General features: G+C 40.8%; 1 protein-coding gene across 22 annotated transcripts in view; it reads right to left on the bottom strand.

Moving 5' to 3' along the window:
* Positions 1-21,568, bottom strand: part of Grip1 (glutamate receptor interacting protein 1) — a 648,195-nt gene that overhangs the window by 55,736 nt on the left and 570,891 nt on the right. For all 22 annotated transcript variants that reach the window (XR_004112745.1, XR_004112746.1, XM_031349335.1 and 19 more), the window contains 2 exons: positions 13,183-13,252; positions 11,229-11,374 (listed from right to left, as the gene is read on the bottom strand). Coding sequence is in view for 20 of the 22 variants with exons in the window: in XM_031349335.1 (XP_031205195.1) it covers positions 11,229-11,374; positions 13,183-13,252 (216 nt within the window). In the remaining 2 variants the exon portion in view is untranslated. The remainder of the gene's footprint in view (positions 1-11,228; positions 11,375-13,182; positions 13,253-21,568) is intronic.

The following is a 21,568-nucleotide window of genomic DNA, read 5'->3' as shown; positions in this document are numbered from 1 at the left end:
TCTGTCTCTCTCTCTCTGTCTCTTTCTCTCTCTCTCTCCTCTCTCTCTCTCTCTGTCTCTGCCTCTCTCTCTCTCTTTCTCTCTCTCTCTCTCATATATGGTTGTTTTGCCTGCACATATGTCTGTGTATCACTGGCATGCCTGGTACCCAAGGAAGCCAGAAGAGAGTTGCATGATCCCCTGGAACTGGAGTTACAGATGGCTGCGAGTCTTCATGTGGGTGCTAATTAAAACTGGGTCCTCTAGAAAGGAAGCAAGTCCTTTTTCACCATGGGACCACCCCATCCCAACCCCCTATTCTGTGTTTTTAAGGATTTCTCTCATTAGAATAAAATCACCTAAAACCGCGATATTATAGTCATATCTTCATACCCTAGAACCCTGTCTGGGATGAGGGAAGATTCAAGAAATGCTCAAAAAGAGCACAACAGGACAGATGGCTGTTGGCAAACAGCCAGATCCCAGGAAGAAGAGCTCCTTAAAGCACCTCAGGTGTCAGTCCACATTAGGCCAAGCCTATGTCCCTTCTTCAAGACAGGTGACACAAAGCCAGTGTAACTCATCCAGAATGTGAAGCAAAGACCTTGGTGGCCACTAGGGGGATCAGTCAGCCCTGAACTTCCTCCCTACAAGGTTCCTGGAGTGTAGGAACCTTCTGCTTTAGGCTGATCTTCCGGATCCATCTGCCTTTTTGGGTTTTAGCCCAGCTGGCATCTGAGAAGTCATGTTGCCCAGGAGGAGGGCACTGACAGCCATTTGGAAAGCTATGCTCAGATCACTTTGGAGGTGGACGCTCTCCAAGCCACTCTCTCCTGGAGCTGCTTTAACTTTTAGAGCTCAGGAAGGAGCAGCTAGAATCTCAAACCACACGATGAACTTTACGTGAAGGCAGAATAGTACGGCGTCACCAGCAAGATTCAAGGGGGGGGCCTAAACAGATGTTAATGATATTATAAGCAGCTTTTATATCACAACAGCAGGTTTACAACTATTAGTGGAAGGCAGGAAAGGGGCCAGCCTACTTGTCTGTTCTGCTCAGTTCTAGTTAAGGAAATTAATGGGACCACAGAACAGATGCAAAATTGCTGCATTACTTATCTGTAATGTTAGCTACAACCTTTTTGAGTGCCGCCTGTTTAACAAAATGAACACTGTCTGGCTTGAATCCATAATGGCAGCTGCCTGCCATGGACAAATAGGAGGTTTGGATTCGGGACATAATCTTTGGAAGGCATACATGTGCAGGTCAATCAAAGTTCACTTCAATGAGAAAATAAAAATGAAGGAAATAGTTTTGGAGTATGGTTGAGTTTCTCAGAGTTGGACTAGCCTGAGAAAATAAAGCCTCTAGAGTATCCCTCCCTGGGGCTGCCCCCGGGGTTCTTGGCCATTCTACCTGGCTGCATCAAAGCACTGAACCAAGGGTGTTCACAGGAGACGTAGAAGGTTTATGAATGGAATTCAACTTCTTTATGAAAGTGATCATTTCTAAGTCTTAAAATGCCATTTCAGGACCTGAGACTTTGTCATCATCTGGGCACTGGTTAGAAATGTCAATTCTCTATGCCTTTCTAGACCTGGAACAACCACAGATTCTAGGGGAGGGGCACAGGCAGCCCCATGAACAGTTCTCTGTGTGATTCTTAGATGCACTCAAGTTTGGGTGTGGTTATTACAAGAGAACAATCATGAGACAGACAGATTCTTCCAGAGCTTAAAGCACAACCAAGATTCATAGGGGAGTTCCTAGCTCTTCTCCAGTCTAGGTTTTAGTGGTAAAGCTAAATAATTTAGCCTGGCTAAATAAGTAAATAAATAAATAAATAAATAAATAAATAAATAAATTAGCTTGGCCCAATAAGCTGAAAACATAAACAAATAAGAAAGCTCAGACATTTGAAGAACAGATTAGACTCAAAGTAATGGCCAAACTTGTATAAGATTGTATTATACAATAAACAGAATTAGTTATAGGTAGGACAAGCAAAGGCTTGGACATATTTTCCACACTTAGGAGAGAGAATCCATGAAGAAGGAAAAGGGCTAGGATCACAGATTCTACAAACAAGCTCTGTAGCAGAAGAAAGATGATTTAAATCAAGGGAAAACACAAGTAGCTGCCTTTTTCGCAGACCAAAAAAAGGTGGTGGTACAATGCATAGCCTTGAAGAACGTGGGTTCCTGGATGAGAGAGTTATGTGCATCTATGTGGGCCTGGGGACTGAGCAGCAGCCATTGATGTGCAGCCTTGGACTAGAACCTCCTTCTTTGCCCTGCTCAGTTACACTCCTATGCAAATGCACAAAACCTTCTGAAGACAACACTGTAAAGGAATCTAAAGGGAGAAAAATACTCAAAGATCCAAGTATTCCTAAGCATTTGGCCATCACAAAATAAAGCTAAAATCAATTTTCTCTAACAATAGTTGTTAATAGCACTCACTGGGTTCTGCGTGATATAAACATTATTGCTAAGACATAGTAATTACTTTCTTTGACCCTTAAGGTGGCCATATTGTGGTAGATATTGAATGGATCTTTGAAAATGAGGGAACTGATGTTCATAGAGGATATTCGTGGAAATCTCCAGCTGGGCAGCTGTGAGTCCAGCTGTGAATCCATCTGTGAATCCAGCTGTGAGTACAGCTGTAAGTCCAGCCTGTTTGGAGTTCACAGTCATTTCATTCTATGGACCTAGCCACAGAGTATTTTTCAGATTCATTCATTGTGATTCAACCAGTGGTCTCTAAGCAAACTCCTTTGGCCTTGTTCCCCATACAAGGTGCTATAGCAGCACCTCCCATTGTCCTTGGGGGTCAATTTCAAACTTCTTCCTATGATGATGTTCTAGGATACCTTTTCCATCTCATCTCTTACTATATCCTTCACATCAGCCTACTGGGATGGGTCACCTCTCTCTGGCTTCCTGTCCCACTAATAAACCCTCTCTAGATCAAGTTGTGGGACTCTTTTCCTTGAGTCTCCTGAGCAAAAATAGATGCTTCCTTCCTCTCTTGTCATCTTGTGAAGTATCAGTTACTATGAGAAAATGCCCATGAGAATAATCCAAAGGAAGTATTTATTCTGACTCACTGTTTCAGGGGGTCCAGCCCTATGCTTAGCTCCATATACTCAGACAGGGAAGATCATGGGAAAAGCAGTACATAGTGGAGAAGGATGTTCAGCTCATAGTATAATTTTTTTGTTTGTTTTTTGAGACAGGGTTTCTTTGTGTAGCCCTGGCTATCCTGGAACTCACTCTGTAGACCAGGCTAGCCTCGAACTCAGAAATCTGCCTGCCTCTGCCTCCCAAGTGCTGGGATTAAAGGCATGCGCCACCATTGCCCGGCTTCATAGTACAATTTTTGAGGGTATGGCCCTGGTGACCTACTTTCTCCAACTAAGAGGAAGTGTTCTGCTTCCTAAGGTTTCAATGACCTTCACAAACAGTGCTGCTCTCATTCACCCAGCCATTTATCACATTCGTCTATGTGTATATATGTCTGTGTTCATGTATGTACATGCATGTGGAAGCCAGAAATAGATATCTTGTGTCTTCCTCAATTACCTTCCACCTTCTCTTTTGAGATATGATTTCTCAAAGTACCTAGGGCTTGACAATCTGGCTAGCACCGGCTAGCCATCAAGACCTAGGAATCCCATGACTACCTCCCCAGTTGCTGTTACTAGTGAATACTGTTGTATCCAGCTTTCTACAAGAGTGCTGAAAACTGAATTCAGGTCCTCAGGCTGTCTGCGACCATCTCCATTGCCTGTCATCATACCTGTAATTACTACATTTTTATTTTTATATTTGGTGTTGACTGACTTGAGGATAGAGTTCATATCCTCATCATTTAAGAACCAGCAGTCCCCCAAACAGATGGCAGGTACCTCACAGACCTTAAAGGACTGATAGCATGACTGAAAACCAAAGACTAAACATATGAGAATGATCCTACCATCTCTTTATGTGCACAGCAGAGCCATGAGACCAGCAGCTGGAAGGTAGGCTGATAGTCTGAGGCTCCACCAGTTTACCCCAGTTGCAGCACTGCCTAGCCTAGGACACTGAGTTCTACCAATTGTGGTTAACTTCCTGGGACCTGTGAAAGAGGAATGAATGAAGGAAAGACAGGATCAGGGAGTTAAAGGAAGAAATGAAAAGCATCTGGAGTATGGGGAGCCCAGGATTGGTGTGAGCAAGCTTTCTAGGCTCTATAGAGATTACTGGGAAACATTGGCATTTAAAAACATGGAGATTAAAAAAATGGTCACTATTTGGTGCTTTTGATTCACTAGTATGACTTCGGATGAAACATAAGACCAAATTTTAAAAATCAGTGACTAGTCTAATGAGTAATGTTCCTTTTTTGCTAAGTTATATCTTGCTTGAGGACCAAGATGGAGGGAAAGGGATTTTAGGAGATAATTATAGTGATAATAATAGACCCTAGTTGATTGACCATTGATGCTGCCAGTTACTAACTCCACCAAGTAACACTGCCTCTGGAAGGAAGGTACATAGCTCTAGGAGAACACACAAGTGTTCTTAAATCTCACAGTGTAAGTTTGTCTAAACTTACACAGCTGAAATGTGGTAGACTTGAACATTAAACTAAAATTTGATCTTAAAATGTGTGCTCTTTATGGCCACATGGACCCCTGTGAACTAATTTGCATCCAAGTTTTACATTTTAAATATGAAGGATCTTCCCATCTTGCTTTGCTCTGCATAGAAAAGAATCCACTTACTCAAATTGTATTTTCTTCTTCCATTTTTCTTGAGCTGTGTGTGCAGTATACATATATGAATATTTGCATGTTTTTATATGTTATATGTATGTGGACATACATATATATGGATGCCTGTCCACATGCGTATGGAGGCCCAAGATTGGTGTCAGGAAACACCTTCAGTTGCTCTTTTGGTTAAATCCAGAGTCCCCTGAAGTGGTTAATATTGATCACCAGCTTGGCCTGGAGATGCAGTATCTCCGCCATGTGTGGGGAGAAATACAAATGGGCAATCACACCCACCTGGCACGTAGAAGGCTTTCTAGAGTCTCCAAGTCATCTCTCCAGCCCTCAAATCATCATTCAATCTTAGGAGGGAAGAGAATTGTAGAAATGTGCCAATTCTTTCAAACTGATAACCAGATAATGATTTTCAAATGGTTATTTGTTGTGCAGCTTGGCCTTCATGTGGGTTCCCTAACAAATGGGGCAGGGGATGCCTCTGACTCAGACTCTGTTGCCTGCCTTTGGATCCCCTTCCCCTACCTGGTCTGCCTTATCTGGCCTCAGTGGGAGAGGATGTGCTTAGTCCAGATTCAAGTTGATGTGCCAGGGTAGGATGGTACAGGAGTTGTGCAGGGTTCCCCTTCTCTAAGAAGGGGAGGGAGAGTGGGGAAAAAGGTGGGATCATGGGACTGGGAGGAGGGAGGGAGAGGGCTGTGACTGGGATGTAAAGTAAATAAATAATGAAAAGATGGTATCTATTATTCAATCATGTCTGAATGAGCATATGTTTTGATATATCAGTTTGAGAAGACATGGTTTGAGTTAAGTATACCCCTCACAGTAACATTTATAGTCCTATTTTTTGGGGTATACATGTGATGTTTTCCAATGAAAAGATTTAGGATTTAAAACAATTAAAAACATATTTATCAGCATGATGATTACCATAATACTAGGCCTAGGGATTGATGACAGGAGTGGATGTAAGGGGGCGGGGCATAAGCCAAATGAGATCAGGCTCTGAGAACAGGGTAGAGCTCTCCCAGAAGTCAGCTGCTGTTCTGTAAGCCCTGCCAACCTGTCTGCAGAGCTGGCTCTGAAACTGGACACGTTGCCAGCTCTGTACACCATGCATATTCATCCCCCCGGGTGGGCTTTTTCACTCTGCAAGGAAGGGAGCCGAGATCTGCTGAGCTGCGCAAATCAGGCTAAGTAGGTTTCTCCACAGGGCTTTGCCTCTTCCTTAGGACAGAGCCCGGTCGATGCCGGAGGCTTTAGCCCTTTCGTGTAATAAATTTCCCAAAGCAAGTGCAGCAGAAGCAAACTCAAAAAGAGGGGCATGCAAACTTGGTGTAGAAAAATCGGTGCTTGAGAAATAATGAGTACAGGCCTGTGTGCATTCAAAATTCTGGATACAAAATGTATTTGTATATAATCATCATTCCCAGCACTATCAATGAATGTAACTAGTTTTTTTCTTTTTCTTTTACTGAGAATAGAAATGTTAAACATATGGCTTGACATGACTGTTACCCTTAGACCTATTCTAATTTAGATATGAGAAGATTCTAGAACACTGGCATTTTTTTTAATGATTGGTGTTACGATTCTAAATGTTCCTAAAGGCACCCATGTTAAGGGCTATCAGTTTTAACTGGTTACTCGTCTGTGTCACTGATAGGATGTGATGGGACCTTTAGGAGCTGGGGCCCAAAGAAAGGAAGTTATGTCATGAAAGGCATGCCCATGCCCATGAAGGGGACCCTTGGATGCTATCTCCTTGCTTCCTCTCTATTTGCCAGCACCAGGCAGAAATGGTGTAATGCCGTTTGGATGCGATTAAAATATTAAGTAATTTGTATATGAGACATACACACATTGCTTTTTAATATTGCTCTTTACTTAACCAATTTATGGACCACTTTGTCTCTTCTTCCATAAAATATACAAAGCAATGCTATGGAGTGTTCTCAAACAATAGATACCTTTTTTGGTTTTATTGTTCCCTTAGTCCCTTGTATTTATTTTGTATTCTGGCTACAGTTGTAAAATAAAAAATTTAGAAAAAAGTAGTTTATTAATGCTGTGGACTGAATGTAAAATACCTGCCTCTGGCTCAGGAGGCTCAGTCTCTCAGCTGGTGGAGCCATTCTGTGAGGTTCTGGAAAGTGTAGGAGGCAGGACCAGGCTGAAGGAAGTAGGTTACTGGGGCGTACCATTGGAAACTGTATCTTGTCTGCTGGCCTTTCTGTTACCTGCGCTTCTTCCTGTCTACCATGACCTTAGTAGCTTGGGTCACACACTCCTATCTCCATGATGTAAGGGCCTCTTCACCACCACAGCCTTCTTACAGGATGGACAAAAACTTCCATACCACACTTTGCATTAAAAGATATTTATTTTAGCTAGCCCAATAAGACACAAAAGCCTAATATTTTATTTACAAGCCATTAGCCTAAACTGGGCAGGTTTTGAGCTGTCCTGACCTATACCCAATCCATATGTTCCTTGTAGCTTGCTGTTGGAGCTGCTTTTGCTCCGCCAGTCTGTGCTCAGGATGCGCTTCTATAGGCTAAACGCTCCTGGTCCATCTGCCTAATGGAGACCTGTTCTCTCTGTCTCCTTTCTCCGCTTCCTTGGTTGTCTCTCCTGAGCTCTCCTGATGTCTCTCACATCATTCAAGCCTCTAGTCCTGCCCTTTTCTCTCTACTGTCCAAGCACAGGCTCTAGCCTTTTATTAACCAATTAACCTTAAGTTTGGGAGTGGGTTTTTATAACAAAGGCTAGTCTGAAGCCAACCAGATCTTGGCATTTAGACTTTATCATTTGGATACCTAGCACCAGACCAACACCTAACACACCATGAAGCAACAGGAATGATTCCTATTGTATGCACTTTCTCACAGTGATGAGAGAAATAATACTGGTATTAAAACAATTCTCAAGCATGTTTATGTCAGTTGCATGTGTTACTGGAACTGTGTAACATAATTAAGTTGGCTTAACTCATAAAGTATTTTCATAGTTCTTATATGAAAACAGAATTGAATGCCTATGATACAAATCTGCTGTTAATTACAGAGAGGAAAATCAAAAGGTGGGTAAGGTGGGGCAGGCAGTTAAGAGCACACACTGCTCTCCCAGAGAACCGGGTTTTGGTTTCCAGCACGCATGTCAGGTGGATCTCAACTCCTTCTAACTGTAGCAAAAGGGGATCTGTTGCTTTCCCCAATTTGGACACCTATACATGTACACACACACACACACACACACACACACACACACACACACACAAACCTGAAAATTAAAACAGGTCTTTAAAAGCTAGGAAAAGTAATCTATGAAGTTGTTATAAATTATTTAAATTTTACTTTAGTAGAAAAAAAAATCACTATTTCACTTTTTGCCCTTTAAATGACAATAACATTTTTAAAGGTGGAAGCAAAGATCTTGAAAGTTTTTATAATAAGGAAATGATTAATGTTTGAGGAAGTAGATATGTTTAAATTGATTTAAATAATTTACAATGTATCCACAGATCTAAACATGATGTCACTTCATTAATACGGACAGTTAGTTTGTTTTCTGTATCAGTTAAATATATTTATTTTAAGGAGGAAAAAAATCAAAAAGTGGAAAGTGTTATAGTTTGAATATTAAGCATCTCCCCTGACTGTCTTAGACACTGATGGCTCCGCCCACCGAGTGGGCGGTGCTACTGATAGATGGTTGGATCACAGGGGCAGTAACTTCACCAATGGATTAATGCACTGGTGAGCACAGACTGAGTCAGCTTTCAGGAGGTTGAGTCAGGTTGGGAAAAGAATTCCACTAGACTGCTTTGGAGGGAATCGCTTTGTCTTTCTGGTTTTGTCTTTGCTCATTGCTGTTAGGTGAGTGGCGTGGATCCACCATACCTTTCGGCTGGGAGTACCTCACCAAAGTCCAGGAATCAGCCAGCTGACCATGGACTGAAACCAAAAGTGATAGCCAATCTTTCTGTGTCAGGTTGCTCTTGTTATCAGCTCTGTCGTCATGACAACAGGAGGATGACGACCACAGGAGATTGATGCTCAGAAGTAAAGTAGTTGTGTGTCTTCTTCACCAGGCAATGTCTAACTTTGGAAATGATTTGTGGGAGGAACGTGGAAACGTTGGAGAAAAGGCTTCTTTAAGAAGCAGCCTAAAATTCTGTAAGGAAGGAGAGTACTCTAGGCAGTTTTGGGGAGCACTCTAAAGACCAGAATGATAGTGGGATTATTAACAATTGCTCATGAGGTTTCAGATGGACTTGAGGACCGTCTTAGATGGGAGACTGTATATCACCTGCTGGCAAAGAACATGTCTGCACTTTTTCCATTCCTGATACTTTGTGAGAAGCCAAATTTAAAGTTATAGACTAATCCAATGGAGCCCATTTTGAGGCAGCACAGAACTTAGACTTGCATGGACACTGCTCATAGCTTTTTACAGTGAGAATCAGGAGGAGATGCCAGAGCAGATGGGTCTGAACAGCTTGGAGTTTAAGTTTCTTTAAAAAAAAAAAAAACAGGGGAGAGCTTTTAAAGGCTGAAAGTATAGTGAGCTTGCTGAGTAGACTCACACCATAAGAAGAAGCTGAGTACTCGGCACTGGCACAACAAAGATGCATTGGTACCATCTCAGGAACTAAGCAGCTCCCATCCATCAGTGGCTCAAGGGCATAAAGATATAAAATCTTTGAAAGACTTTGATTGCAGAAGACCACCCCAGGGAACCTTTCTCACACAGGCTGCCAGGAGAAGTGTTTGTCTAAGCTCAGCTAACCTACCCTCAGAAGCTGCTGCAGCTGTGTTCCACCTGGGTCTAGCCACTGCTCATGTTGGCCAAGAGCCTTAATGCCATTCTGTGACACTGCTGATTTTGCTGCTTTTGAGTCTCAGAAGAGAATGAATTTGGGATTTTGTGCAATGCTAGCTAGTGTTTTTCAGACTTTAGGAACTCTTAGATATAGACTGAATGCATTTTGTATCCTGAATTGGCTATGGGTCCTTTGGAAGTCAGAAGTAATATGCTTGGTAGGAATTTGACATGGACTCTGCCATGCTAACTCCAGGCTCCTGTGTGTGGAAGGCTTGGACCTTAGCTAGTAGAAGTACTGAGAGGTAATGGAATCATGATAGTACAAATACTAGTCATAGCAATGGGTTTATGCTTTGATGAGTTTATAATATATGAACCAACAGGAAATGGATCTGAGTAGAGGAAACAGAACCCCGGGCATCACTTGGGAGACTATACTTGCCCCTGACCCCTTCCTGTTTGCATTCTTGATTCTTCACTGCATGAAGTGGGCAACTTAATTTCTCCACACCCCTTTACCATGAGGCTCCACCTCACCATAAACACTGGAGCCAGGCAACCATGGATAGAGATTTCTGAAACCATGAGTTCAAATATGTCTGCCCTTCAATTGTTTTAACTAGACATTTTGACCCAGAAATGAAAAAACAACACTGAAGCAGCAAACTATCTATTGTAGGCATAGTTTAGGGAAACAAAGGCTTGAGATTGCAATCCATAGAACCATATTCATAGGATGGGTCTTAACCTTATTGTAAAACCGGCATTCTTTTAAGCGTTATGATACAGATTTCTAAGATTTCCATATTTGCCAGTTATCATAGTAAGTGGGCTTTTTAGGTTATGATTGTGAGCAGACAAGAGGTCATCTGCTGCAGGGCTATGAAAGCCATGCTCCTTTCATGACTGGTAGCAGCGCTGTGATGTTTGTTAAATAAGAAGAATCCGGGACTCCTCCTGGAGACAATGCCCAGGGTGTGTGCTTCCAAAGCTTCCCAGGAGACTGAGGCACACCAGGGTCTGAGAAGCATTGCTCACACGTTACTCTTTATACATCACTGAAGCCCCTAGGATGGAACTGACGCATAAAAACCATGGAACAGTATGGGAGAAATCCCAGAGTTTCCTTTCTCTTCTCATTCTGTAATCCTGGTTTAAGAGAGGTTTTCTAAGTACATAATTCAAAGGAAGGTGAGAATCTAAATAAAGCCATGAAATCTAAATACAGTCATGAAGTAGGAGACTGCTATCTATGCTACGTAAATCACTGAAATAACAAGGAAAATCATTAAGAGTATGTAAACTAGCTAAATATAAAGTTAAAAATGCATCATTCACCATGGTTATATGCTACAAATATTAACAAACTTTTGGGAATGACCAGTTCCATTGCCTTAGAGTAGTATTCATGTTTAAAATTGTTTTAATATAATTTTTATAAAAATATCTCAGTTATAAAATTTGAAAGCATCATTTAAATTCCACTCAACACTCAGTGCATAACTCAAAGAGTCTTACAACTATATAAAATACTGCTATGGCATTATTAGGCAGCTGCTACATGAAAAGCATCAAGATTTATTGTCTTTTTGAAAGACAGGCAGTTAGAAAAGTCAGTCTTATGGACAAAGATGCTGTCAATACCTGAGTTATCTTCATCTTTGCGGATTTTGAGCTTCACCAGGTCTTCACACTGCTGGAGGATCTGGACTGCATCTTCCATGGAACAGTTGTCCAACCGGATGTTATCTATTGCAAGCAATTTGTCTCCAAGTTCCAGAGTCCCAGTTCTGTTGATAAGTGCACAGTATCACATGAGTTATGATGAATACTTACTCAGGCCATTTCAAGAGGCACTGGGCATAATATTGTGTTCATATGACCATCAGAGTTAAAGCTCTTGAACTCTTTAAAATTGTACTTTATTGACAAGCATCTATTTTTTCCTACTCTTATTTGAGATGGATGCTATGATGCTAAATGGTATATTATTAAAACGTCTTCCTTATGTTTTCTTCAATTTAACCTTACTTAGGCATTTACTTAGGAAGTATAGGGCTCCTTAGGGGGTGCCATGTACCAGAGACCCAAATATCTTAGTGTTCCTCTCAGTCTTGATACACAGTATTGATACATTGCAATCTGCTCTGAGGAGAGAGCTACGGGATGAAAGAAGGCAAGATGGGTCAGGGTCATTGAGAACTGAGGTCTAGGATTTTGGCTCTTTCTTCATGCATCTGGAAACTTGCTATGGCTGGAGAAGGGGACAATATGATATAGCTACTTGGAAAATGGCCTTAGAGAATCCAGTGCTGTTTCTGGACCAATTACAAGTCTGTTGAAAGTCTTAAGGATTCATAATACAACGATAATAGGAATGAGAATAGACTATCTATGTTTTTGGTATAGAATTCTCCTTTATGTATTATGTCTAGGCTAGAGTCTACTAATTGCTTCCTAATATTCAATCTTTCTTTTCTTCTCCTGGATCACCTATCATAGATAATACAGGCTCTCTTAGCATGCCCCAGTGCCTTCCTACCTCTGGAAAGGAAATAGGGATGGCGAGTAGGTAGGGTAGATTCCTTGCCCACTTTCCACCCATTACATGAAAAACATGATACTAAAGTTTCAACACAACTGTCCCTATATTATTTACCTCACACTCCTACAATATTCTCCATATCTTTTTGTGGTTAGACACTTTCCTTTATTAGGACAGGTAGGGTTGTTAATGGTTTTCATTTGAAAAATGAGGGGAAAGTTAACAATATTATATTGGCATGCTTGATTACTTAAAATGTACTTTCATCTGTGAAATAAAAAAATATGAGACTATCTTATTTTGAAGTATAGCAATCAAGGAGGAGACCATTCTAGTTAGCTTTAGTGGTGAATTTGATATATCCTAGAGTCTTCTAAGAAAGAAGTGACAGCGAAGAGATGGCCCAGATCAGGCCATCCTGTGGATATGTCTATGATGGACTCACAGTTGTTAATTGGTTTCAGAGGGACCAGCCTACTATGAGTGACATCATTCCCTAGGTAGGTAGTTTTGGGCTGTAGAAGAAAACTAGCTAAGCATGAGGCTGGGAGTGAGCCAGCAAGCATCTCTTGGCTGTGAGTTCTCTGATTAGAAGTAACGCTTCATGAAAGCTAGTGGGTATACCTTTCAAGTTCCTGCTTGAGACTCTACTCTGACTCCCCCCACAAGGGACTATGATCTGGAAGTATTAACCAAAGAAATCCTCTTCTTTCCTAAGTTGCTTTTGGTCAGACTTTGTTTTTGTTTTTAAATCATGTCAACAGAAAGGAAATTAGAACAGCAATATAAACATTAATGGCGTCTCTTAAGTCTTACTTGTCCAGTGGGGACGGGATAGCAAAGCCATCCCATCCCACAAGCTAATTGTGTTGGAGAGGTCCTGCTCAGAACTGTGTAACTTTTGAGGTTTCACTAGAAAATGGAAGATGGAAGAAAGTGAAAAAAACCGCTCATGCTGAATTCATAAAATATCCTAAAGATCACCTTTAGCTATAGATTACAGAAGTACATGGACGGAAGGAACAGGCAAATGAGAAAATATACACTCCTTACCTGTGCGCCACACTGCCTTTCTTGATATCTGAAATGACAAGAGGGTCCCCTGGCTTTCTACTGGATGGCGCTGTAATAATGAAGATAGAGTAAGCAATCACATCTTTATATCCAGGACTCATCTGAGACTGTCTGTTCCCTCCTGCCTGACAGTAACTTTCAACACCAGTAAGAGTTTATATGTAAATCAAAAACAACCAGCAAATCATTGGAAACTATGCATATTATATCTACAAAAAATATTTACATGAGAGTGGCCATTTGCAATTGGAGAAAGCAATTGAATCAAGCTTGGGTGGTTCAGGTCAGTGACTTGAAAGGTTGGCTCCTCAACAGGAGAACAATGAAATCAATTCAGACTAGCTGGCTTGGTGATGCTGAAGGCCAGTCTCTCTCTCATCCCTTCCTCCATGCCTCTCTATCAAGGAGGGACCACTGTTGACTGAGTTCATCATGTTACACAAGGGCACTGGGAAGGACATAGGGCAGTAATCACAGCTTTAAAGTTCATGTTTTCCAGAAGGAATTATTTTGGTGGGTGAGCTACATAAATCTTTACGTCCTGCTCACAAAATCATACATAGAAAGCTCTATAGTATTTCAGGATGTGAGTACTTAGTAAATATTTTTACTAAAAAAATAATAAATGTGTGATAGTAAATATTTTATTACTTAACCAAATGCATGCATGTGTATATATTTATTCTAAGCATACACATATAGCTCCATTAAACTGTACATAAAATTATTATCAGTCACAGTGGCTCTTATAATTTTGGGGGTAGTGCTTCCATTTGATAAGAATAAAAAGAAAACATTTTAAAAGAAACTTTTTGCCAGGCAGTGGTGGCTTACACCTTTAATTCCAGCACTTGGGAAGCAGAGGCAGGCAGACTTCTGAGTTCGAGGCCAGCCTGGTCTACAGAGTGAGTTCCAGAACAGCCAGGGCTATACAGAGAAATCCTGTCCAAAAAAAAAAAAAAAAAAACCCAAAAAACTTTCTTGGAATTAACTGTGGCTATGAGTTATATAGCCCAGGGAAGCACAAAGAAACCATCTTTATTTATGCAGCTTGGATTTCATTTAGGATATCAACATTTGTGTAAAAGACAAGCGGCCTCTGAGAGAAGATGTTTTGCCAACCTCAAGCTTGCAGTGATTTCCTTTTAGAGAACATTAAGAGGCCCCTGAAGTAAGATTTTATTATAAACAGGCTGATCATTCCATAATAATCACCGAACCATATCCTATCCTATAATCCCATCTGAATCCCAGAGAAATATTTATGCATAACAACAGATGGTTTAACAGCTCAACATCATATTTAAAGGAAAATCAACACCCCCAATACCTTACCCACTATCAAAATTAGTCCTGGGTAAGTGTTAATGAGATTTCGCTTAATCACTATCCTTAGCTCACATCGAAAAATGCAGAAAAGTCTAGTCACTACAATTAGCTCATTATTTAAACCTCCACTCAATGATTTGATATGACTTAGCTACGGACACAAACGTCTACCAAATTTACTCATGTCATATTCTAAATAAAGCTAGTTCTGGGCATATATACACATGCATTCACACACACAAATAAATACTTATTTACTAAATAAAAGCATTATTCTTCTAGTCTCTGTCAATGAGTTTGCACACTATTTTCCCAGCCGGTAGTTAGCATCATATAACATGCAGGAGTGTTTTTTTGTTGTTGTTGTTGTTGTTGTTGTTTTTTGTTTTGTTTAATTAAAAAGGTCTAAATTCCTTTGAAATGATCCACAGAAAACCAGCCATAGTAGAAGTAAGAAGACCCATAAAACTCTCCCCTTCTTGCAAGAGAAGACGACAGTATTATGACACAGAGGACAATCCCACACTGTTTCCGTAGAAGCCAGAATTTTCATATGCTCTATCCACCTTCATGCACATGGTGGGACCCTCGCCTTACAGAGTCTTTCCTTCCTCCTTTAACTACACCCATTTCTGAAACATCGACGGTTCCTCTTGGCACATGCCTACTGGAGTGAAGGTATTGAACACAGAAATGTGGGCAGACCTATATGGGCTCTGTCTCTGTCATTACAGGCACACAGATACTGCAGTGAATCCTCACGCAGTAGATATTTATGCATCCTACCATAATACCAAATTGTAGCCATCCAGCAGCCATGGATGAATTGGGTTACCTGAAAGGGGAGCTGGAAATGAAAAAGGAAGGGGGTGGGGTGGGAGGACAGAGAAGGATGAAGCCAAGACAAAAGTTTCCGATCAAGGCTCAAAGTTTAATATTCAGCACTGTATTTATATAGGGAGAGCCCACAGAGCCCATCCTTTGTTTCAGCTGGATTACATTGCAAAGGAAGCTCAGAGGGCAGTCTGCTCCTGTAGGAAGTTCCTGGTGCAACCTAGGCAGAAGACTCCACTACTTAGGTGGTTAAGGTCCAACTGTGGCAAACACTTAAGGTCTATTTAGTCTGCTCAAGGCTGGGGGAAGGGCACCGCAAATTCTTCTCAGCCTAGAGCATAAGAAGCTAAACAGATGCTTCTAGGCTCATAGGGCTCTAACACCGACCAAGCAGGTCACTATTATTAAATATTAATAGTTTATACAGATACACAGTTTTGGTAATAGAAAAACAGAAGGACAATATAGTGTAATGATTAAGAAATGGCATTTGATGGTCATAATGGTTGGAGTTGAAGCCCTGGCTCTAACATTTCTGGGCTGATTGCCTGGGGACTTTGGGGACAGAGTCCTTAGGTGCCTCATCTGTACAGTACATGACGAATAGTCACAATCTTTACCCAAGAGTTTCTGTTGAGAACATTATATGAGTCAACACAGGCAAAGTGGTTAGATCCCTACACACGGGCACCCTGTCTGCAGAAGAGCTTACTGTTATTACTATCCAGCCACACTGAACTCACTTCCCCTCTCTGGTATTTACACGGAGCCTTTAATTGTTTATTTGTCACAGTCTTTATTTATCTGATCTTACTCAGACATGGGACTCTTCAAGAGAGAGTAACACATGATCACTCAGTGCTTTGGGTTTCATTGGAATTGCCTGCAGAGCCATGTACTTACTTAGCACAGATTTCCAGAACACCAACTATGAGCTAGGCATTTCTGCACTGGGCTCTGGCTGTGAAATCTCAGAGCAATTGGTTTAAACAGGAGGGGCAGACAGAGCTCTTTACATCTCGTAAGGTCATGAGAAACAAGATAGTGTTCTTTCTTCAGAGATGCCACTGCTACTGAAGTAGCCATCCCAGCATGCCAGTGGATGGGGGCAGGTGGTGACCTACAGTGAATGGGTCAAGAGGGTGACTTACAAAGGAAGAGTGAAGACTATGCTCTGAAAACCACAGACAGACAATAGTACTTCCTTGAAGTCTCAATGCAATTGGCCAAATAGACAGATCTGAAAGGGGGACAGGAGACTGACATCGTGAAATTGTGTGCAACATTATGGAGGTTAAACTTAGTAGAGTCTTGTTCCAACTTACACTTAAGAAAACTAATTTTAACTCAAAATCTACTTGTGTCTCTAATGTCACCGTTAAGGCACAGACAGTGATATATGTGTCATCTACAAGATTTCTGGAGCTCACCACAATCATTGATTTATGTTGCATTACAAAGTTGATATTTTTGTATTTCCCATAAGTACATATTCTTGAGCCTCACAAGGAAACACTGTAATGCTTTTCAGAATGTACGTATATGTTTTTAGTGTGTCTCTATGTGTGTGCGTGTGTGTGCATGTATGGGTGTATATGTGTGTGCGTGACTGTGTGCGTGTGTGGGGGTAGTCTATGTGTTTGTGTCTGTTTGAAGGTCAGAGGACAAACTCATGTGTCATCATCAGTTATGTCACGCACCTATTTTGAGAGGGTCTTGTACTGACCTGGCACTAACCAATTTAAATAGACTAGCTACCCAGCAAACTCCAGTGATCTTCTTGTCTCCATCTCTCCAGGGCTAGGATATAGGTGCATGATGCCGTGCCCCGCATTTTTATGTAGATTCTAAGTATGGAGCTTGGACTCTCATGCCTAAAAGGCAAGCATTTAACAACTGAGCCATCTTGACAGCTCTTACTTTTTGCTTGTGTCAAAATTTCAAGTTCATACAATTTGGTTGGAAATTGTGCAGAAGTAAGTCTTCAATTTCCTGTTTCCCCAGACTCACATAGAGATGATTCCTGCCTTCTAGGTGACTCATTTGCAATTTTGAGACTTGATAGTGCAAAGACAATTTCTTTCAGTAGAAGCCATACTTGATTTTTGATATGTGAAGCTGGCAGCATGTTGCACAGCAGGCTCTTGTGATACTGTGCAGGGGTAGCAAGCCATAGCTTCTCATTGGTCTTGAGTTTACAGATAAACACTGCATACTACAGTGTACTGTATTGTTATGTTGTATGAATAGTTTCCATCTCTAATCAGTTTACTGGGGACATATTTCTGCATCTGTTTGAGGTTTGATTGATAAAACTTTCAACCTTGGTTGATAGTGCTTGTGAAATAACATATAATGTTACTATTTTATTTTTCAATCTCAGTCATTCTCTGTTTACATTGTGGTATGAACCATGGGTGTTTGTTCTCTTCCTTGCTAGGTCATCACCACATTCATCTATTTTTCTTGCCTCTCCATTATTTCAACATAGTTTATTACAAATGATCTTTGTATGATGATCAGTATTTGCTATTCACTTTAGCATGTCTGTGTCAACAGTGGCTATGAACAAGTCAGAGAGCATCCAATTTCTTTCCTTTTCTGCAGAATTCACTTACATTCCCTTACTACAGAGTTATCTTGCTCCCGCATTTGAAGATATAAGCTCAAAGCTTCTGAGAGTTCTTTTGGAGAGACACTTGATTACACTGAGTAGGGGAGTTACCTCACAGACTAATCCCTTCATTTTGAGCTTTCGACTAATCCTACTGTCTGAGCTATATCATCATTCTTATATACCCCAAGTTCTGGATGCAACCAATTCTTGAGCCCATTGGAAATATAAGTTGCATTGAAGTTCCCTGTCAGAGTATGTTGCTGTTGTCTGCTTTCCTTTTTTTGAACTTCACCTAGGATTTGGCCATTGAAAAACTTCGCATTTTCTCATATCAAGATAACATATGCTCTCCCTCCATTGTTCAATCTCAGAAGTGTTAAAGTCATTGTTCACCCTCACTGAGAAAAGCTTATTTGTAGAGGAAAGATGAAAATTTGTTGTGCCTATCACACAGCCCCCCTTTGTGATTTTATGAAAAAGGAAAACTAAGCTTTTGTTTCTGCAGTGAATTCCATCACATCATAAAGAGCAGCCAGGAAATTAACCGCCTGCATAGAGTGCTGCTTTTTGCTTTTATGATTTAGGCTCTGGGAAGGTTCCTCAAATCAGATGAAGGGCTGAATGGTATGGGGACAGGAGAGCCAGTGCTCAGGCTGACAGAATGTGTTGGGATCTTTGTTTTGCCTTTTATTAGCTTTGGGTCTTTGGATAGTTACACAGCCCAACCACATCATTTCATTCTGTAAAGTGGGCCATTGCAGGGCTGCTGGGAGGATTAAGAAAAGACACACAGGGTGCCATGTCTGGCATAGAAGGAATAAATCCCTGTTGTAAAGCTCAACAGACATGTCAGTGTGAAAAAGGTTTTAGGGACAAGGGCACACACAAGGCAGAGACAACCAAAGCTCTCTGACTTGACAGGCAAGTGTCTTTGATGGAAGGTAGGAGCTGTGACTCTGGACTTGGGGTGGGAGAGCACCGGGGTGTGGCTGATTCTGTTAGTTTACCTACTTCAACTGCTATAATAAATCATTCTATATTATCATAACATCAATGAAAGCAACATCTGGTTCTAATGTGCTGTGAATGCTTTATTGAGAACCCACGAAAATTGGCCTAGAACTGCTCACCAAGTTCAAATTCAAAGGTGGTCTTTTTTTTTTAAACTCTTGTTAGGTCTGGAGTATAACTGGACACACTGAGGACATGTGTGCCTCTCATGATGAGGGCTACTTCTGAACACAGAGGGGAAAAAGGAAGAAAGGGGACTCTGTACAAATACTGTGAGAAGATTCAGTAAAGCATGCAGGGCCTCAGCCTCACTCAGAGCCCGCGTGTGTTTAAGGAGAAGGGTGCATGCTTTTCCTGCCAATATAATATAATTGTAGTGAAGAATTTCACAGGGTTTTGATTAGAGCTCTGAATGATTGCCACCTTACATGTGCTGAGGACTTCCAATGCATTTTGGTAATTAATATATATATATATATATTTATATATATACATACACATGAACACATATGTACATATATATATTCATATGTGTACACAAAAATATGTATATATTTGTATATATATGTATACATTGCATATGTGTGTATATATTATATGAACACAAATGCACATATGTAAATATTCATATATGTATACATGTATAGTATATATGCATATATAAACATTGTATACATATAGATATACATATATGTATATGCATTTGATATGTGTAACTCTTTACAGAGAGGGGCACTTTAGTTTTTTAGTCCTTGCTCTTGATCATTTTCTAAATCTTTAATACATGCATTAGTCTGCTCAACACTTTGTCTTCACAATCTTACTCTAAGACTCTTTCTTGGGGGGCACGGGACTTAGTAGAACATTACTGAGGAAGATGCCTCAATCTGTCCACACAACGGATATGGGCATTGAATGAAGATCTGTGTGTGCTGGGACCTGAGTGAGGCCTTCGGGAGTTTATACTCTCATTGTGGTGAATCCAAATCCTAGCTGGCCTTTTTGTTCTTGTTTTTCTTTTGCAGTAATTGCTTTCTTGACTTGTAAATTAATAGCATTTTTCAGGAAGAGACATGCTCAGTATCATGATGATCTCTTGTGTAAGTGCAGTTGGAGCTCTTGAGAGGTGATATGTATGTGTGAGAACTTGCGCATCTCTGCCCCACCTAGAGCAGAGCAACACTCACACTTCACAAAGAACAGCTGCTCATGGCAGGCTGAGACCTTCTTGTAGCAGCTTGTGGGTGTTTATACTGTCAACATTAAAAGTGTTTTGACACAACCCAGCCAGTGAATGGGAGTCCTCCAGACACCTCATCCTCATGAGCGTCTATTAAAACCAAAATTGCTTCAATCTCAAAATTTACTAAAGAAACTGTTTTCTTTTCCTTTGGTTATTTACTGTAAATAGATACTCTTAAAATTTATAGAAGTAAAAATTTAATTTGTTCAATATCTGTAAAAATCGAGAGCTGAGGAGATACTCCATAAAGTGCTTGCCCCTAAAGCAGGAGGACATGATTCTGATCCCAGGACAACATACAAAAGCCAGGCATGCTATCAGGCACTTGTGTTACCCACACCAGGCAATGTGAGGGTCACTGGCTAGACTGTGTAGCCAATTGGCAAATTCTAGACTATGAAGAGATGCTTTTTCAAAAACCAAGGTGGACAGCTCCTATGAAATGACATTGAAGTTGGCTTCTGCTTTGCACATTCATACATGTGCACAGATATACACACCTAGGTGCACACCTCACAGACATACATCTATTCATTGGACTGGGGATGTCATTCATTCACAACTACAACATATTTGCTTTATTGACACATGGTGTCATATCCTAAACACAAGTGCTTCTCGGTGGTATTTTATATGTCCTCAGTGCTGCCACATTTTTTCTTTCTACTTCTTTCTCAGAAGGCTACTAGGGTAATGGGGGATCATCTCAGATACATGCTATCTTAATTTTCACAGAGGTTGTAAAATGCAATTGTACTCATTTTAGTATAGTACCAGCTGTATGTGGCTTTTCTTTACAAATAGAAGTTCAGTTTAGTGTTAAATTTATATCATTAGAGTTGAGTTGGACAGCTCTATTTCATAGTAGTCAATCGAGGACTCTCTCTTTACTTTTGCCATAACCACTGACATAAAGCTGCTGGAGCAGTGCGTTGAGGCATTTTTAATACAGCCTCATCACTCTTTCTTGAAGGGATGACCTTGTGGTCAGAATCCCTGCTTCTGTGCTTCCTCTGGTCCTTATGTACCAGCCATTTGCTTCATGTGCATGGGGACATGCATTGATAAACACAGTTTGTAGACATGAGAAGTACAAAATAATCTCAGTTTCTATCCTGTTCTATAGGATTCCACTGGGGTTGAAAACTTCAAAGTTGGTTTATTGAGGCAGTTGTAAAACTTGATCCCTGGGCAGTGGTAGTGTATGCCTTTAATCTCAGCACTTGGGAGGCAGAGACAGGTGGATCTCTGAGTTTGAGGCCAGCCTGGTCTACAGAGTGAGATCCAGGACAACCAGGGCTACACAGAGAAATCCTGTCTAGAAAAAAAAA

The sequence above is a fragment of the Mastomys coucha genome, unplaced genomic scaffold, assembly GCF_008632895.1.
Source record: "Mastomys coucha isolate ucsf_1 unplaced genomic scaffold, UCSF_Mcou_1 pScaffold4, whole genome shotgun sequence".
Lineage (NCBI taxonomy): Eukaryota > Metazoa > Chordata > Mammalia > Rodentia > Muridae > Mastomys > Mastomys coucha.
This window is presented reverse-complemented; position numbering and strand designations above follow the sequence as displayed.